The 21,056-nt window shown below is 40.2% G+C and overlaps 1 protein-coding gene across 1 annotated transcript in view; it reads left to right on the plus strand.

Moving 5' to 3' along the window:
- Nucleotides 1-21,056, plus strand: part of LOC106708835 (homeobox protein homothorax) — a 247,825-nt gene that overhangs the window by 55,391 nt on the left and 171,378 nt on the right. The window contains exon 6 of the mRNA XM_045681887.1: nt 1,664-1,831. Within this exon, the coding sequence (XP_045537843.1) occupies nt 1,664-1,831 (168 nt within the window). The remainder of the gene's footprint in view (nt 1-1,663; nt 1,832-21,056) is intronic.

Raw genomic sequence — 21,056 nt, forward strand, 5'->3', positions numbered from 1 at the left:
AAATGTTACATTTCTGGAAAAAGTTCGATCTTCCAAAAGATTATTACCGGACCGAACTCGATTCCGGAATGCCGGAATTATCTCATTAAAGAAACCGCTTTATACTCAACGTGTCGTAGATGTCACATCACAAACAACTATAATACTTTACGTCATACATATAAGGGTCATATTCGGTTCGCTGCGGCCAGATTAAAATTTGAATTCCCGAGAGTTACTATGTCAAATCTTAGCCGATGTCACTAAATCGTAAATAGTTGTGCGGGATGAGCGGCCACTCGCCAGCTCGCCACTCGCGCTTGCTCCGTCATTCTGTGAGCTTATGAATGCGCTCTCAATCATAATTTGACATTGACAGCGCGGCGGGACGCGAGGGGCGCGGGCCGGCTCATCCTCTCTAGTGTCCATAAAATTCACGCAGCAATAAATATGAATTTCAACGGTCGGCTGTAAAAGTTCAAATTATGATAAACAAACTACGGCATTTGGTCGTGCGATCGTCTTTTAACCGGCCGATGCGTGTAATTTGGAAAAGCTGTCGATTAGGAAATTAGTGTACCGAAGACGTAATCGGCTGTCGGCGCTAGGGGGCGCCGTTTCCGCTTCCGGCGCGCGTTCTATTTTCAAATCCGACGAGAGGACGCGTTCGTTTTTCGAAAAGCTTCGTTTTTTCCGCGGCCACCTGCCTCCTTTTTATTACATTGCACCGCTCGCGCTCGAGCGCTGTCTAAAAATTTCTTTAGTCTTTTTATTGCTTTATGTTAATTTAAAAGCTAATTATGCCTATGAAAATTTATAAGGTACGGAATTAATACACCGTCGGGGGTCGTATTTATGACGGGCCGGAGGTAAAAAATGTTTATTTTTTTAAATTTGCGTCTTTGAGTTTTCGGACGGGCGACAGTTGCGCCTCGCGCGACTCTGAATGTATTCCCTTTTGTCTATGTTGCATGTTTTTTGTTACCATAAATTAATTTCATTGTTTTGTTTATTGTCTATTGCGTCCGCAAAGGACATAGATCATCTTGCAATGCCTCTTGTGTTAAAGTTATCATTTTTTGTTACCGCCGTTAATAATTTTATAATCAAAAAGAATTTCAACAAAATATCTTTTTAGTATTTTATTGTTGACTATAATTAGTTGTTGCAAGTTTCTTTAGTATTAAAATATTACTGAGTAATATAAATGCAATAATATTTATTAGTTTACATAAGTCAGTCAGTAAACTTGACAACTGTGTCAATTGCAACGACGATGTAGGAAACTGATAAGTTAATAAAACAACTAATTAACATCGACGAGGGAGACGATAACTGATGTTTGTTTTGGACCTCGCAAGGTGTCAGGTTTGTCCCGCAGGTGTCGCTGTCATCGTAAACTTTGTATCAGTGGCCAGTGTAACCGTGCCCTTAACAAAGCCTTTATTTACATTATAGATTGTAGGAGCTATTTAACTTTTGTTAGCTCCGCATTTTGTTAACTTGCAGCTCTTTTTATATATTTCTGTAGAATGAACATCCGATAGGAACAAGGAAGTTATTTTTGCACATCCGAAGTATTTTACTTCATACAGTAATGAAGATGCAACATAATGTTTAACAGCGTGTAAGTGTAGGTGTTTTAGCTACATGAGAGTGACACGAGTGGTTGTTATGTGTGCAGGTGCACGAGCTGTGCGACAACTTCTGCCACCGCTACATTAGCTGCCTAAAGGGCAAGATGCCGATCGACCTGGTGATCGACGAGCGGGAGTCTGCGCGGCCGCCGGATGCCAACGGCGAGCGCTCCGCCGCCGACAGCGGGCACGACGGCGCCTCCACACCCGACGTCGTGAGTACCCCCTACTCTAAGCCCCACCTGATTCAGAGGCGCGATCCCCAGCTAGCACCCAGCTCCACCACGAGCTACCTCGTGCACCCCTGCTCTTAGTTTGGCCATTGCAAAAACGAAGTACGTAAAGGGGGTGCTCGCAAACTAGTTCTTATATTCCGCCTCCCTTGCTTTGTAACGTGGCGTCCGCCCTCCGGCGGGCGTCGCGACGTCTCCTCCGAGGGCCCGCGGGCCCCAGGAAGCGGCGTTAGCTTAAGTTCCTTAGAACAAATCTTCGTTTTTGCAATTGGCCAACCTCTTAACACTGTACGAATCTTTCGATTTGACATTGAGTATCTATTTGAGTTTCAAAATTACAATATCAGACACGATACAGTGAAGGGGTGTCTCAGGGTGCGACAACACCGACCTCGTAGTCGAGCGCGGCTTCGGGCCGATGCTCTTTCATTGGAACATGAAACATTTGCGCCGATGTTCGAAATTTGTTTGCGGAATTATGTATACGATTAAAAAATACGTAAAACGTTGAATGTAATATGTGTATACTAATTATAATTATAAGTACCACTAACTCCTCTCAGCGACACTACACTGAGCTTAGTTTAAAACTTAATTAGGTATATTGGGAAAAACTATTGGAAAACGATGTATACGTTAAAGATACAATTTTAACTTGCCTAAGTGAGATAAGGATTTTACTTAAGAATTTTAAATTATTATCATTGATTTAACGGTGGTAGATGCTAGAGCGTTATCGTTTCGGCTAGTTAAATATTATACGTAAATAGTTGATATTCGCCAATTAATTTACCGACCGACGGTTAGATGGCAGGTAACTAATTAGTTAATTGAAACAAAAATACGTACGCAGTATACGTTAGGTGTAATTAGGTGCCGCGGTGAACGCCGCAGGACGTTATATGTATGTGCATTATATTATTAGAGAACTAGATGCTTTTACAGAATAAATTATACATAGTGTCGAGCTATTTTCCTCTCTGCGACTAACGAAAAGGTTTTCCATTGTTTAGGCTGGGTTATTGTATTTTTGTATCGCACGATCTCGATCCGGTTCGAGTGATATTTCTATGAGTATCGCATTTTTTTCTGTGAGATAACGCTGCACTCGTTGGCACTACGACCTGTCCGGCAGTGCAGTGTCCGGCGCGAGGGACCAGGGCGACGCTAGCGCCGCCGCTGACCTCGCGTCACTCACACTGTTTGTTTAGTATGTTAGGCATATTTTTGGGCGTTGAGACTGAATTGTTTTGTTTGTGTTATATATTATTTCTCGCATTGTTAACATGGAAGCCATAATTAACCTTATGTTTGACACTTGGGCCGTCCCGGCACCACCGAGACGACTCTCGCTATTGTCTTAGTTACATTTTGTCTGTATATGAGTTTTTAACAATAAATTTTTGTCTAGTTGGTTCTTATCTAAGTTAGGCTAGTGGCGATATGTTCTAATGATGTTCGTAAACTTATTTTTTTCATAAATCTAACTCATAAATGTATTATAAATATGCTATTTGGTGTACGTCCATCTTGTATGTCGATGTGATTTTGATTTATTATTTTTATATTTTTATTTTACTCTAAACGGATTAAACAATAAAATGTTCTGTTTGAAATAATACTGCAGTTTGTTTTTATAGAAGTACGATAACACTCTTACACACACACACACATTTCTTAGCTTTACTGGCGATGTCATCCTCATGACAACAAAAAACCTAAAGCCGGACCACCAGGAAGCAGGTATGAAAAGAGATTGCTTAAGAAATTGCACTGAAAATTACTGAAGATCAGCGAAAAATTAAGTGAAAATCTGAAAATGTCTGAACTTGAATGGAATATATTCTTTTAGGAGGGTGTCTTATTCCATAAAGCTTGCGGGTCCCGGAGGCCGCGGGGATCGCGCAAATTGTTTCTTTACGACGCCCCGCGCGCTAATCTTTTGTACCTCGTGGAACTCTCACGTCTCGTAAAAACCACGGGAAAATCATTTCGAGAGCTTTTACGTTACGATACAAAATTGTCAATATCATTCATCTTTTATGTTATACCGTTGCCGGTTGATTGGCTCCGTGCGGTGGCCCCACAGTCGCAGGCTCAGTGACAATACCGCGACCAATTCAGATTTAATAGGATTTCACAGACATCTTTATCGTCCACCGCTATTGTTATTGCTTATTAAGACATCTACTTTATAAAAAAAGTTTAAATTAAATTAATACATCAAGCAGTAAAAAGTAATATTAATTGTTTTATTTTGTGAGCTATAAATAGATATAATGTTTCTGATGTAGTTGACATAGTATAGACGAGTTATTTTTTTATCTGTGGAGTGCAATAACAGTAAACGGCGTGTCAGCAATCGACGCACAATGAATAATGTAGGAGCCGACGCATGACCCCCCTTTCGCCCAGCACCCGCTGCCCTCTAGGAGCCGAGCAATAAGAGAAATAATAAAGTAAGGGGACAAAGTCGGGATTTAGCGTTGGGTTAGGCGGCAATTCGTCACGGACTGAGCTGTCCTGCCTGCAGCCTGGGAGCCTTCTGCAGGATTACCACACATTTGATTCAACATTCGCCCTCCATGCGTCCGTTATGAATCTATTGAATTCGTTCCACAGTATGCCAGACCCGCTACAGTTTCACGCTAAAACGATGCATACATTTTAGGAAAATATTTATTTTTATATTTTGATACTTTTATTTTACGATGGTTAACAATAATGAGACAATTTGTCGCGGTTACCAGTAAAAGATAGAACAGACTCTGTGAAGAGTTTGAAAATTCGTAAAAAAAAGCATATCCTCGAGCGGGCTAATTGTTATGTGCCGCACGCGGTCGCCTTGTTCGTCAATCTCAGCTACTGACTGCTTTATTACATTGTAAATTCTTGTTAACCTCCTCCATTTTACATAGGACCGTAGGTGAAGTCTACATCGTTCCATAAATCCTTCTAATTAATTCGCCTGCAAATAGCCGCGCAATTTAAACGCGCAGCGATTGTAACTAGTTGCTTTATTTGTGTGTGCTCGCCGCGTGTCACCGCCGCTTGACATGTCACACACACCATTTTGTTATTCGCTAAAGCTTCACTGCATATAAATTCAGTTATAATATAAATATGATCGTGCAATCGAAGTGATTCAGATCAAATGAGCAGAAGCTCACAGCTCCGTCAGGTTCCTTGCAACTATTAATATCTCAAGTCGTAAGCATTATAACCTGACCACTCTCATAAACGCCGACCTGGAAACCGCGTCGGGATCTAAACATGTCAATTTTGGCGCCAAAACGGCAAAGAGACGCCGCGTGGCGGTCGTAAACCGTCACTTTCAAACTGGCCTGCGTCCATTGGGCGCGACGCGTCCAATCTGCAGCCGCGGACAAATTTTACGAGCTCGCATTGGCCGCTGCGAGGTTACTTATTTACGACACTTCTAAGCTTTAGTCGCAAAATTTCTATTAATAAATTAGTCGTAAATGCCGTGTAATTTATTATCATGGCTTTCTTGGTAATTATTTCCTTTATAAGAACATCGAGGCTTGCTCGCGTCGCGTCGCGTCGCGTGCGCTTCACATTTTATTATTTGGGTTTTCACATGACCGCACAATTTCCCTGCTGTGATTGCAATTTTTACTTTGTTATTAATTACAGGAGTAATAGCTAATTGCACGTTTCACATATTTCGTGCCGTTACTTAAACGTTCCGTATTGTTTCCTTTATTTAGTTTACTACGCGACCCAATTATCTTAACAGCTTTTAAATATCACTGTATCTTGAGGATATTGTAACAAGAAAAATGCCACATGAAGTCAAGGCTCGCGCCTCACTTGCCTTTCATCCGGCTAAGCATTTGATGGCTGTCATTTTGAGTTGCGTTTCATTTTTTTTACACCGTTTACTTTACAAAGGGCACGAATTAAGGTAAGGAGTGTAATAATAGGTTCCAGCGCGCTGGGAGGTTCAACCGCGGGACGCCTATGTCTTTATTCGCTTCGGGTCAGAAGAGGCTAGTGATGGAGGAAGTACCAATTGATTGATGGATATAAATCAAATGCTGGTTGAAGATTATGATCAGATCCAATGGTAGACTTGTACTAGTCAAATAAATTGAAGATAATTGACAATTAAATTTATATAATGAAAGTATATTATAAAAGGATGGATTGTGTGAAAAGAGATATGCTTAGGAAGGGTTTAGATATGACAGCTGATATAGTATGAAGGTGTTTAACATATAATTCTGAATGTAGCGAAAAGGTAAGATTGACGATGAAGTTCATAAAACCTTGACCTATAAGTAATTATTTTAAATATTTAAGCTTTCATTGTAAAAACTTCTTAAGAAATTGCTGATAACATTGACTTATTATGTGGATAATTGAACAAAGGTCGAAGCATCGAGATAACTTGGGGATTTCACACAAAGCAAAAGTAGGTACCTACTGATTTTTGATTTTTTTGTAATGAATCATATAACAACGTTACGATATTTCTGGAAAATATGCATAAATGTTAGTTATACCAAAACATAAGATTAGGCAGCTTTTCTTATTTCATGAGAGGTGGTGATTATCATAGATTGAACGGTTAATAATTTAATCCTTATACTTTAAAAATAAATCGAACCAAATCTCATATAACACTAAAATATCGAGTCCGTCCACGTAACGAGGGATGTGCCGTGTACCGTGACACATCGTGGGGCGCCTCCTGTTTGCTATCCGGAAATTGAAAGGAAAAGAACCCGCAGAAAAACTGCAATATTTCCTTGAGGCCTCGCTCATTGTATTCCTGTGACGTCTGGCGGTGGCGCAGAGGGCATGGGGCACCCCGCAGCGCTATTTGCCGGGGACCAGGAAGATTTCCTCCCTCGCCTGGGATGCGTGTACAAGTACCTCTTAATACATGTCCCACAGTAATTGATTCCGTTTGTACAAGACGCTTTTTTAGAATTTTTATGTTGTGATTTTTTTTGGGTGTTTCGTGGAATGTTCTGCTCGCATTAGTCGCAAATTTGTCTAGTAGATGAGTTTAAAATTCCATTCATCATGGACCTACGCGACCTACCAGTTTGCAGGACCTACGTGATGGTCAGCTGTCTACGTATAGTGATGCAATAAAACTAAATGTTGATGGTGTCAACAAACTCGCTCGCGTATAACACATATTGGATTTTAATATTAAAGTTGATTTTTTTATCTTGAGTATATCAAGATTTAATATCGGCCAGACGGCTACTGCGTTGACCGCGCCGTTAGCCGCTAGCTGCTAGTCAGTTCCCACAGTAACACCGGGAGTTTGAATGGCGCGTTCCAAATCTAAAATTTGAATTAATTTCAAAAGTTAAATTATAGAACAGCGATCGGCTTCCGTAAGAGCACATTCTCCAATTAGCGATTGGTCACAGTCCCCTGCCCGCGCTCCCCGCCCGCGCTCCCCGCCGCACGCTCGCACACAATCGAATTACATATTTGAATTTGGAACGCCTCGTCTCATATCACATGTATGGATTTTATCTCCCGCTACACGAAACATTCAATCTAATTTATCCTTCCGTAGCGAAATTTTATGCAAATGGTTTAAATTATCGTTTTAAATGTTTTATTTTTAATAATATTTATCGAATGTCTCCGTGCTTTTAAAATTTTAATAAGTAACTGGCAGCAATCACTTCAATATGATCTAAAGAAAAAAATCTTACTGTGCCACAGAGTCCGCATCATTGACACGGAACAAATGGCGGGAATTCAAATCAAACAATGTCACGTCGCACTTAACGAGTGCCGGGCGAGATGGCAGGACGTAATAAAGCGGTGTCGTCATGCCAATTAAAAAAATTATTCCTCTTAATAAGTGTCAATTCTTAACGAATGTGTGCATATACATGATTTCCACTTGGCGCATTCTAAATAACGACGTTTAAATTATGGCATTGAAAGCAATATGGACTTTATTATCAAAACATGAAGAGTGCAAATCTGATTTCATCTCCACATATTTTACGACTATTTTTATTGACATTTAGTGGAGCCGGTAAGAGTAGCAATTGTAGTGTAATAACGTCTTACGACTCATTATGCTATCATTCAAAAGACAACCCTTTGGTCTTAAAAATAGAGTGGTAATTACAATTTTATAGACAAATGTTGCATTCTTTGTAAGGAGAGCGGGGTAAACTCGTACGTAGCGAGTCGAAAACTAACGAAGTGGAAGAGGCCATCAAATTTTAATTGTCCGTTAAAATAACAATCAACAGAAGAGCATCGCACAACGCTCGCGAATACAGCTGATTACGAGAATGCTTTGATCAACTAATTCTAAAATCAAATGTAAAACAATTTTTTGTCGTGTAAGTAATTTATTATTATTTATATTTTATTAGAATTAAGAATTATTTACTGCTGTAACTGACGCACTGACGTACAGGCTTTTACAGAATATCAGCGCTTATTTCTGAAAAGAAATAAGCACAATGCTGAGTAAAGGCCTTGTCCATTCAGCATTGCAAACCTAGTAGGAACTTTGATTGATTTTTTTTTTATACTTGTTAATATGTGCATGCTTGTCGCTTTTTTATTATTTTTTTTAAATAGTTTTTGTGTTTTTTCCCTCCTTTCAGCATGTTTGTTATTTTTTTTTGTTTTTACTTTTTTATTGTTTACTTTCTAATTAATGTTATGCTTTCTGAATGGATTAAATGAGTTTATTATTATTATTATTATTAATTGATATGAAATGGTGGCGCTGTTATCGCCAATAATCCTCGATGATTTACGACTCGGCTCGCTCGCGCTCAGCTGTAATTAAATTGTGAGCAATTAAAATATTATTCGCTTAATCTTAGAATTGGTAACACTAAGCGCCGCTATTATAACCACATAGAATTATGTGGATTGTAAAATTAATTTAATTATCATAGTACATTTAGATCATATTCACTGTTTTTATTTATTAGTATACTCTCAACATATAAAAACGAGTAGATTCTGAATGTACATGGCAATGTCTCATTTTGTTTTTAGATTTTATGAAACATTATTATTTGTTATTGATGTAGGGCAATATAATTTTGTAGGTGTTTTCTGCACTCAGTGTCTTGCAGTTTATTTCGGAATGTTGGTTGGCAGCGGGCAGTTTACCAGCGGGGTGCGGGCGGCGGGGTGCGGGCGGGGCACGGAATGCGACGCGGCGTGCACGTGGCGACACCGCGGTGCTGTATAACAATAATAAAATGTTGGCGCATTATTTATTTATTGCGGCCGCGGCTGTCGCTCTCCGTGTCTATCACTTTTACTGCAATATCCATCCATCCATACATATTCTGTAGTCTTGTTGTATACGTCATTGTTTCATTATTAATTTGCATATTTAATTTTATCGATATTTGGATAAAACTACTTGGAATGCTGTCATTATTTATTCAATAAGTATCCACAAGTGTAAGTCCATTGAATAAAATTGTTGTTTCATTTAAGAGCGCCATCTTTAAAGCACATATCTTATAAACAAAGGCGGGAAAAAAAAGTGTACAGCTTTTGAACGATATAAAGATATCTGAGCGTTCGAAAATATAATTCAAATTTCCGTGAGCTCATTCTGTTCGCCTGAAACCATAATATCATACTGGTATTGTTTTGTTCGCTCGGGATGCTCGCTATTTGCGGACGTCTTCGTCCCCCCCCCCTGCCCCCACCCCGCTGCCCCCACGCCCCGGCATCCGTCTGAGCACAAGCCATATTTTATCCCAACTTGGGCTCGAAGCGTAAACTGTCAGAATCGGATCTGTAGGACGTTCAACTCGCAGTTTAGGAGTTTATGTCGTATTTTGACTGCAGCTTGTGATAGATGCTTTTTACGTAGACTAGACAATGGATGCCAGAATTCATTTATTTACATTCTGTTCACATTATATATCTGTATGTTTTGATACAATTATTTAGATAATTCTTTACATACATAATTCTCATGTCGATGAAGGTGGTCCTAAGTAATATTACTTATAAAAAAGTGACCATCCAGGTTCGCTATACTGATTTCGAAATAACTTCTATCAGAGTCCCGGCTGAGCGGCTCACAGCGATGATGCTAATTTAAACGCATAAATTAAAAACGAAATGGTCTCAGCGACGTCAGGGAATGTGCCGTGAAACTGACATTAACAAGAGCAATGATAATTACATATAAATCATCGAAATCAGCGCTGCGATGCATTGACAAAACGCGGTCTATATCTCAAATGCATTTGAAATATGGCCGCCGCGTCGCCGGCGACAGGGACTTGGCGCGCGCGGGCTGCGCTAATACAACAGTGATTGATTCCAACGGCCGCCTGCTGCCTGCACTCCAACCCACACACACACAACACTCGCGGCATATTTAAACATTATAAATACCCTCGTAATTAGCGACATACTATGAAAAATATTTACCAATAAATTTATATATTAAATTGCACTGACATCTTTATCTATTTGTGACAATAAGGTTCTTAACTTTGTTCACTACGTTCTGTGAGATTTGAATAATTTGTGGCGTGCCATAATGCACTTTCGTTAGCCATTCAGTGCGGCGTGCGGACTGCACTTGACACTCGTCGCGTTTATCCATTCCTCGTACCGTCAGCTCTGTGTTATAAAGCGGTCGTTTACGATCCGACGCCGCGCGGTGACATCCGCCGTACAAACACCATAAATTATTCCTCAAATCACATCTGATGCGTATTACCCTCTAGTCTCCTACAAAAAGCTCATGTATCTCTCGATCTTCACGCAACGGCAAATGTGTAACAAATAAATTATAAAATCAACGGCCCCGGTTTTTATACATCACGTGTAATTCTCGGTCACGCTCGCACTCGCGGCTCATCAGATCACTGCGTCTCGCTCTGACGGGAATTGTCGCGTCGCAGCACGCAGTTTATCATCGACCGTTCTCTAATCGTGACGTCTGTATTGCGTATTAAAAGATTTTAAAGAGCATTAGCACCTAAAGAGTTGGAGTTCGTTGCACCGGCTCGTGGATTTTTATTCAAAGTTTGAGTCGTTTTTTATGAAAATATTGCGTGACTCGCTTATTTTTATTCGAAGATCATCGCTATAGTTTGTAATGTCCATTATTATGTTCCTATTATGGCTACACTTTTAAAAGAGTTGTTTCTTCGTAACCATGTGTTAAAAAATTAGATGATTTTCGAGGATACTTTTATAACGAGCTCGTAGGAGGGTTATTTGAAATCATCCACATTGAGGTCAGCGATGTGACATTTGAGTGTGTCAAGTTGTGCATTAAGTTGCAAGTGAGTCCTTATCAATTATTTATTTATTTATTTATTTATTTATTTATTTAGATACACCAACAGGTAAATTATAACACATGCACAATAACTAATATAACAAAAGTAAATTAAAACTGAATAATAATTTATCCAAGTTATAGGTGTACACATCATACAAGTATAATAAAGTAACAAACGGAAACACCAAAACTTTATATAAACAAAATTAGTAAGATTAGTGTGATGAAGCTAATTATGTAATAAAAGAAGAGGAACAACTAAAATCAAATCATAACATCTCGAAGATATTTTTTAAATCTAGACAACTTGTTAGAGAAGATATCAATTTGAGACGCATCATTTATGGATTGTGCGATATTTGGACTACCATGATCTTGTTTAGGATCTTCTATTACACAAGAATTATGCCATACATTGTATGTAGTCATTAATCTGTTAATTGGTGAATATAAGCCTAAGTTTGTTCGAGCTGCCTTAGTGAGAAACGGCTTAAATTTTTTATATCTAGGTAGTCTAGAAGGTACAGAGAAGGGCAATTTTGATAATAAGTTAGAAGCGTCGGTGTAACCATTAATCAGTTTGTACAGAAACATGGCGTCCAGATATTTTCTTCGCTGGTAAAGCGATTCCATCCCAAAGTGTTTTAAGCGGTCATCATAACTCGAAAGTTTATTACTTAAGTTACTGCTAAACGATAAATGCGCTAGAAATCTTTTTTGGACTCTCTCTAAGCGCTTGATATATGTATCGTAGTGCGGATTCCACACGACGCTGCAATACTCCAGGCGGCTGCGAACTAAGGACGAGTAAAGACTTATTTTTGTACGAGCTTTAAATTCTTTACAGTTTCGTAATACGAAGCCTAAAGTTTTAAGACATTTTTTAGTTATGTCATCGATGTGAACATTAAACTGCAACTTACTATCAAGTATTACACCTAAGTCATTAATATGGTCAGCGACATTCAGTAGCGTTCCGTTAATATTATAAGTGTGAGAAATGGAACTTTTTTTTCTCGAAAAATGGACCGACGAACATTTGTTTACATTTAAGGACATGGCGTTACTTCTACACCACTCAGATAGTTGGTCCAGATCACTCTGTAATAGCGATCTGTCTGCAAGTGAGTTTACTTCTCTGAAGAATTTTAGATCATCCGCGTACATAAGGACCCTGGAGTTGCTAAAGCACTTGGTTACGTCGTTAAAAAATAAATTGAATAATAAAGGGCCTAAATGGGAGCCTTGTGGAACGCCTGAGGACGCGGTAAACGACTTAGATTTATATCCCCCAATTACGACTACCGACGTTCTGTTTTGAAGATAAGATTATAGATGAGCAGTGAGGTGGTGCGGCCGCGGCAGATGCGCACTCAAATGTATTCCGCTACGAGGAGCTAAGCGAGGTGTAGTAACGTCCTCGAGGCAATTAAATTATCATCTGTTAACGAAAGGCTGACGCGACTTGAAAATTTGTTGCCGGTTACTTCCTTTATTTTAAATGAAATTATAATAATACTATCATAAAAGCCCCTCGAGACGAATTAAAAGTTTAATACTGCCTCATAATTGTCTAGAGAAGTGTTTATGTGACTCGGATAGTTAATTTACACCTCGGTGGCCGATAAACCGAGTGGTTAGTGAACTTCCTTAACTGCGCACTAAACTACAATTGACCGTAACTGTGAAGTGTTATTTTGTGGCACATTTCTCTTGAAGTTATTGCGTTATGAAAGACTCATTATGTTAAATGATATTAGTTGAAAATACACATCCCGATTAGAATCTTTCAAGTAACAAATTAAGAATTTTGCTCTGACCCACTAAGGTAATTTTTAGACTAAACATTTTTTACCACTAAATTACTGAGAAAATAGTTAAAATTATCAACTACTTCATCATTTGTGCTATATCTAAGTTTTAAAGCAAAAAACAACGAATAAAGTAACTGGTGGTTAATTAATTAGCTCAGAGGTTATAATTAGAGTGCGCAGCCGCGTGAGTGGGGGGGAGGCGACGGCGCGACGTGTGTGACAGATGGCGACACTGCGCTGGCGCAGTCGCCGGCTTCTACGCCCGCCCCCGACCGCCCCGGCCGCCCCGGCCGCCGCGGCGCGCAGCCCTAATCCAATTAGTCGTCTACGTCGTCGCTTTGCCTTGCAGCGATCGTACTTCGTCTCGTAGCGATGCGTCGATCAATCTCACACTAACTGAAACAAGTACATCACATCCTAACTACCACCAATCTCGTTGAATTGCGGCACATTCATCACTTTTCTTAAACTACAATATCACAACTACTTACATAGCTAAGAATTTATCAACTTTCAATTTTCTAAGAAACTAAATGCTAGTTAAGTTCAAGTATAAGTCTTCGAAATTCTATCCGCTAGTCTTATCTAAGATCAGTTGAAAAATTTGGAAACGCAAGATTGTCTTCGAGATATTGTCAATCCAATATCTGACCTAACAACTTTATATTTATCACTGACCGACCGTAGCTACATACGAATTTGGTAGTTATTGTAATAACAATAGAGGTGATGTAGAAGAACGATAGTGGTTTCACAATGTCGTTGTGATTTGGACATATAATGCCATGCTAGTCTCGTCGCGCAGCCGCGATTTAAACTCGTTTATCGGACGTTGTGGCCACTCGCTCCCGAATAAGTTGACGCGATTAGTGGAAACGCGTTCTGGACGAATACTTTACACCCGCCAGTGCTAATGAAGGAGCCTTTTAAATTAGACATTCTGTTAAGGCACGATACGAGAAACACAACTTTAATTATCCAAAAAAAGGGGCCACATGACCTCATTTGACTCTTCTTTGATAAAATTTTGATGACTTTTTATGATGTTTGGAATTATCAGTCATCGTTTCTTAGCAAACAACTGATAGCTTAGACATAAGAAGTACAGCGAAACAAAGTACAGTCCTTGAAGTAGTCATTCAAACTGTTGGCCAGTCTTAAAAAAGATGTATTAAGTTGGTTCTTGTTAGCATTGCAAAACAATTCGTCCGTTACAATACTCGGTTATTGTAAATTTTATTTGGATAAAAAGTTAAGCTTTGCCTATTGTCTTCCCAAGTTGGCTGTTAACTTTGAATCAGTTCTGATCACCGAAACGGCTGCTTAAACTTCATGTATTAAGCATTCTTTATTGAGTCGTATCGGTGATTTGAAATTTTGATTCCAACGTTTCGAGTTTTATTTGGCAAGTTTGAGAGGATACATGAATATAGAGTTGTTAAATTTATTCTGAGGACGCATCGACCGCAATTTGTTATATTAAATTCACAAACTTAATTCTTCTCCAACGGTACATTGCTTCCAATACAATAATAAGTATTATGTCAGCAAAAGAATTAAAATATTTTTATAATCTTTAACCTAAACACGCAAAACATTAAATTCATCTCAGATTTTATCGTTAGGAAAATATCAGATCAAGCTTCTTGGTTATAGAATAAAGTAAATCTTTGTCAAATGTATTCTACTCACACACTATCTGCCTCTACAAAACTGCGGCTGCATAACGTCTTGTAAACAATGCAAGACGGACATTATGGCAAAAGTATTAAAAAAAAAACAATCATTACCTAGAAAGGTACAGCTTACCATATAAGCATTTGGATCACAGATAAAGTGGACTAAATTCAAACAGTTGCATACAAAGACTGGTATAAAAATTGAAATTCGAAGGGTTCCAGCTAGACAGCAACGTGCGTGAGGTGTGATAGCAGACGCAGTCACATTTGTTATGGATCTAGGAGCGTCGCGATCTGTTGGCCAAGCGGTTGGCAGATAGCTATCTGCGCTGGATGCGCGGCACGAAGCGACGCCGCTACGGAGCCGTAAACCAGATACATAATGCATTCGTCGTCCGAAATGCTTTTGGCACATTGACATGCGCGAGCGCAGGATTAACTCGACAATTAGTTGTAACAGGACCGCGCAGCTCGCCTTGGCTTACAATGATTCACGGCAACACTGATACAATGGTTTATTTGTTGTGTGTATCGTTCATTGTAAATGATTTTGCATCGATTACTAAAGATTCTGCTGAGTTTTCAAATCTTGATCCGATTTTGGGTCTCACACAGGTCTTCGTAGCTTTAGTGATTTTAAGTTCGTTTGTGCCTAGTTATTTAATTTCATTTGAATATTGTCTATATTTAGCCGGTGCATGTGAGCTGGGCGGGGTGCGGTGTGTGCGGGCAGGGCCCAGGCAGCACGGCCGGTCACCGGGCGGGTGCAGGCGCCGCGCCGCGCTCCGCCATGCCGCGAGCGCGTAATTCAAAATGCAAATATTGTGCACTTATAATACATTTAGTATTCAACCGACGGCGATGCAGGCCGCGGTCTACGCCTCTCGCCGGTTTTACTGCAGAATCATGTAAAAATACAACATTTTTATTCCGCACGCACACGCGCGATTGGCGGTTCCCATGCCTCTAATTTTCACTGATCCATGTAAATTCAAATATTTGCCGGTAGAAACGATGCCCGAGAAGTTGCGGACTAGATAATTTTTATATGCTTTGACGTTACCTCAAATACGGCTATGTCAGTTTCGGACATCTGAGGCGCTCTGAGTATGCACGGCATATTCGTAACACTAGCGACCTATTACTAGATAAAATCTCCAAATTTAAAGTGAAAACATTAATAAACCCCTAATATTTGACTATAGTGTGTCTAAATTAATAAATTGTATAATAATCTAGTGGCAGGCGGTCGTCGCCGTCACTGAACTTGTCATTAGTAGAATCACAGCGAGCAGTCGTTATCTCCTACGTACCATCAACATATAAAAAATAAATGTTGTCATAAAATTGTCGTGCGATCACTCTCCAGTCTAATGAGCTCGTCCGTATTTTTATGTGACGAGGAGAGCGTATGACGCGCGACGTTATGACAGCAACGTCACGGTTCTCGAGATGCGCGCGACGACGACGCGGGGATAGCGCGGCGATGCCGATGTATCATAGCGCTACACTCAGCAAGTTTACGAGATAGCTACTTCCCTGCGACGCTCGCTTCTATAAAAAGGCGCTTCGTTAGCGATCCCCCCGCGCGCTCGCCGCCGCGCCGTCTATATTTATCCAAGAACGAACCCGGGACGTCGCACGTGTGTTCACTTAGCACTCCGTAACTTGAATAAAGTCTCCTTAAAGTAGTCTCGCTTTTTGTTTACATTTCGAGACGTTTTTAATTTTAACTCGCAGAAGGAGTCGCACGGGGCACGCAGGAGGCACCGGGCGGGGGGCGCCGGGAAACTCGCCGGGCTCAAGAACCCGCTGCGGCGGCGATTCGGGAAAAAATCGATGTATTCATTCGATCATTGTATCGAAGGTCAATCGAGATATAAAATTAAAAAGTATAAGCGGGCGAGCGCGAGCGGGATCGCCATTATTAAATTTCAAATATTACGGCGCTTGGCGGATTACAATTTCAAATGTGCAGCGGCCAGCTCGGTGGGGGCCGAGGCCGTTGCTTGGCCGCTGCCCCTCGACCCCCGCCCCGCATCGACACCGCTATCCGTGTGACGACTGACGCTAAATATTTCAACAATCTTAGCTGTTATAACAATATGTCGAATCCTGAAATAATAGTTCCGAAAATTCGCTCACCTTACCACCACCAATGATATTAATATAAATATCAAAAGTAGAATATCAACACTGACCAGAATATCTCATTCTATTAATAACGTTTTATTAAAACAATAAGCCCTTCATTTGTCAAAGACAATTAGGCGACTAATAAATACGATGAAAAACAAAATCTATCTGCTCTCTGCTGTTCTGAGAACTAAGAGATTTGCAAATAAAAGTTTACATTCTGCAAACTGCTAAGGGAATATGACATTATCAGCTTCCGCTACAGAAGCTCTTTCAAGCTTTTCTACATTGTATTTTTAATCACCATGTAGGTACATCCTTATGATGTGCTTTTAACAAAGATGACAGACAATCAGACTGGCCGAGCAACGCTAGCTCTCTTGAAAGTCATTACGAAAGTGTAAATACATCAGCTATAAAAGGCGACACATTCTGTCCCTCTTTATTATCAGAGTCCACTTATTTTTAACCTACATCATAAACGAGTGATTTATTCGTCTGATGAGCTCGCGAGCTGACTCACACACTACTTTTTATAATGCCCACAATAACACGTTCCGTCTTATTGGGAAGAAAAGATATGCATTTTTCATCCTGGCCATGAATAACTTTCTAAAATCAAACGAATCCTAAAGTTTCTTATTCTTTGTAATTAACTTTGCAAGCTTTAGAGAGGTCCGATTATAATTTATCTTGGTCTAAGTCTTGTCCTCACATTCAGAAATAAACTATTTCGAAGTAAAACTGGCGAGATACTAACGCTATTGTTTTACAAGCGATATTGTAAAGGAAAAAGAAAAAGTACATCTTCCAATTGGCCTTTTACATAACGTAGGCACTGGTACTGGCTGGTATGGTACATTTGTCAGCGGTGTCGCGCAAAGGACAAGATTCAAATCCACTCGAAAGCTCAATTTGCTCGGTTCGCAATAGTTTTGTTTGGAGCGGGCGCGATATCTTCCCAACTATCTCGCAAATAATTCACTTGCGCTGCCTTGCTCTCACGCACACAACGACTCACAAAACCGATGACAATTGGAAATGTAACCGTAATTACACATTCGTAGGGTTTGAATTAGCCTGAATTGGTACCAGGTTAGGCCGTTCTCGTCCACTGCGCGAAGGAATCCGAGCTTGAAGATGACCGCGCGACGATTTTGAAAATACGAGCAGTGAAATCCGAAAGCCAGATAGCTTTTTGCCGCTCAGACCGCTGGCCGCTTTTAATTATTGCGCTTGCTAATTAGGTGGCAGGGGTCCGCGCGATGCTCACAACATGAACCATTAAAACTGAGGAGATGGAATATTTTGTGTAGTCATTTATGTAAATATGTTGTATTTCATGCAATTGGAGTTATGCATGTAGTTAGCATATACCAAGCTATTGGTGACGAGACCAAAACCTCATGCGAAAAAACATCTCGCTTATCGTACTGACATTGCCTAAATTGTTTTTAGAGTTCTTAACTGCTCTTCTTTTATTAACCTTAATCATCTGTATAATACAAGTTCTTACATTGATATGCTACTGTTTTTGTCATAGTATAGTAAATGTACGGGCCCAGCGTCATCGGGCAGCGCGCTTCTGTGTTGTGGCACGTTTTATGACTTGTTCGAAGCGCTAACTGCGTAAAAACAGTTCGCTCCGTCGGTGTTTGAATTTGGCGACTTTTTACTTCGCCGTATTAAGTTGCAGTCCGCTTATCGCGGTCGGTGCTTCATCACCAGACGGGGTTTTTCCGTCTTAGATATCCAATAATCGATTGTGATGAGGATGTAAAAAATCCTTTCGACTACACCAATAAAAGTCTTTGAATGTCTCTAGATTTTTATTGTGATCCTTTGTTTTATGTTTTGTATAAATTATGAGTTTTGAGTCATTTAAAAATGTGCTTAAGTACTTTATTGCAGGTTAATGAATGGAATATAATGATTCCAAATTAACGTGAGAACTAATGACAATATGGAAAATACATTTTATGAGACTCAATATTCGTTAAGGTTTACGTAAGCTAACTTCAAGTAGGACAGAAGCGACTGCTTTGTCGTTACTTTAATGAACGTATCGGTTGCGGAGTCGTGTTACTTCTGCTGCCTCGTTAGCTAGGCACTCCCCCTCCCTCCTCAGATAACCTCGGGGCCCATCCAACCCCCCCCCATACCTTCCACATCGACGCTTTTGTCTCTCGATACTTGTGTATTATCAACTGTATTATCATTTTTTACATTGTACAGTAACTTGAAAATATTGAAGTTGATTAGTAGTAGTCAATCCTATACGACAAGTTCATTAACCTCATGCGAATAACAAAAGACTGTTTGTCGTTGACATTCAACCACACGCATAGTAATGTCTGTCATTGGAGTACATATGACAGCTTCCGAAGCGACTGGTATTCGATGAATTGACGAGACACGAGGCAGGAGACACGCGACAGGAAATAACACCGCTCGACGAGTGAATGACGCAGGTGACCGTGGAGCACGAGCTTCATTCAGTCGACGAGTGAATGAGTGAGCGACACAGGTGACGTCGGGCGGGCGACAATTTGTCAGGCCGGAGGCCGCCACCACCCCGTCAGTCAGCGGGCATCGGAGCCCGAGGAATGGGTCCCGATGACGGCCCGCGAGATATATTCGAGCGACACCCGTCGATTAGGCCTCCTGCCAACCCGCCACAGCGCCGTAGCGACGCAGCGAGTTGAACGAACCGTCCGGTTTCAATTGTTTTCTTAAACGGCCATCAATTCAGTTACATCGAATGCAAATTGGATTGATTTACGTTAACTAAACATAAACAAGGTTTAGAGTGCCTTGTTTTTCACAGTACCTTTGCGTACCGATACGATCGCATTATCAAAAACTGTTCAATCTTACGTTAACGCGATCGATTTTGTAGATCTATCTAGTCCATAGAGTTGTCGCTAGTATTTTGTGAATATATCTCAAGGAGTAAGGACAATGAAGCTAACTTTGGCCGCTCTGAATGTAATGGGCTTAGCTTGTATTGCTGGTGTTGTTGTTCTTGACATTTGTTGCGGGGAGTCGGAGGTGACGCGGACCGGGCCGCGGCCGCCATTAGCCCGGCTAATTGCGACACATCCCCTGGCACCGAGTGCCACATCTTGGCACATCTTGGCAGCGCCGCCCCGCATTCTGGGTCACCGGCGCACGCGATGGCAAATTCAATTCTGTTTTTGACTGATTAAAGTCCGTATTGTGATCATCGATCGAAGAGAAAACACGCAATTGTGTCGGTAAACAAGTTTTAAGAGTAGATATGTTTTTTGTTGAGATCTCGTTGTTTTCGGTCGAAGACATAAATTCACTTGATATACAACTTTCCAAAAATATATTTTTTGATTGATTTACAACCAAACAATCCATACGGTTTATTATTTTGTTTATTAAGACAACAGATATACGCTAGCTAGTGACATTATCTGCAACGAGTCACAGGTGGTATGATATTGGCATAATAACGATCTTTTTATTTCTTCAGTCTTGCAATATCTACAATATTTATTCTCACTGTGCTCAATTTGTAAGGTATAAAATATCAAATTTGACTCATCAGCAACAAGTTAGTTGATTGGAATAACAGATATAATTCAGTAAAGTGACCGAAGACGCTCGATGCATCTCCAGTTCATAACTCACACTGGAATGTTAATAACGCTGAATACATTAGCGGCTCCAAATCTAATTCTATCTTCGGAGATAATCGCTTTTTATTATTAAGAAGAATCGATATTACAATCGGAAAGCTTGTCCCGGGGGTGAGGCAGAGAGACGGGGGAGGAGGAGGGTAGACAATGGCCGCGGGCGCGCGGTTGATTTAAGACCTCGTTATGAGGCTCGTAATGAGTTGCGCGCGCGCCGCGTCATTTGCATCGGCCGGATCATGTGCCGCCATTTTTAAATTAAAGAATTCCTCAATGATTTGTTCAGCGGCTCCGAGCCGACACACTTTTGCTTTTCTAATTAAAATATAGCCAGAAGCATTGTTAGTCTCTTATGTTCCCTCATCACAGGTCGATTTGATTTATTCATCTATACATCCGTTCTTCTTAATATTGTAGTTATATAGCAAACAATCGAAAAGCAATCTTTATCTAGATTTTAACTGAGAAAGAAATAATACATCTTGTTTTAAATTCAAGAAATGCGTACATTCATTCAAACTTATTTCAATAACGCTGAAGGAATATATATACCCATACAGCATTATTTATTATGTATATTATAAAGAGGAAATATTTGTTAGTTTGTTTGCA

This window comes from Papilio machaon, chromosome 17 (assembly GCF_912999745.1).
Source record: "Papilio machaon chromosome 17, ilPapMach1.1, whole genome shotgun sequence".
NCBI lineage: Eukaryota > Metazoa > Arthropoda > Insecta > Lepidoptera > Papilionidae > Papilio > Papilio machaon.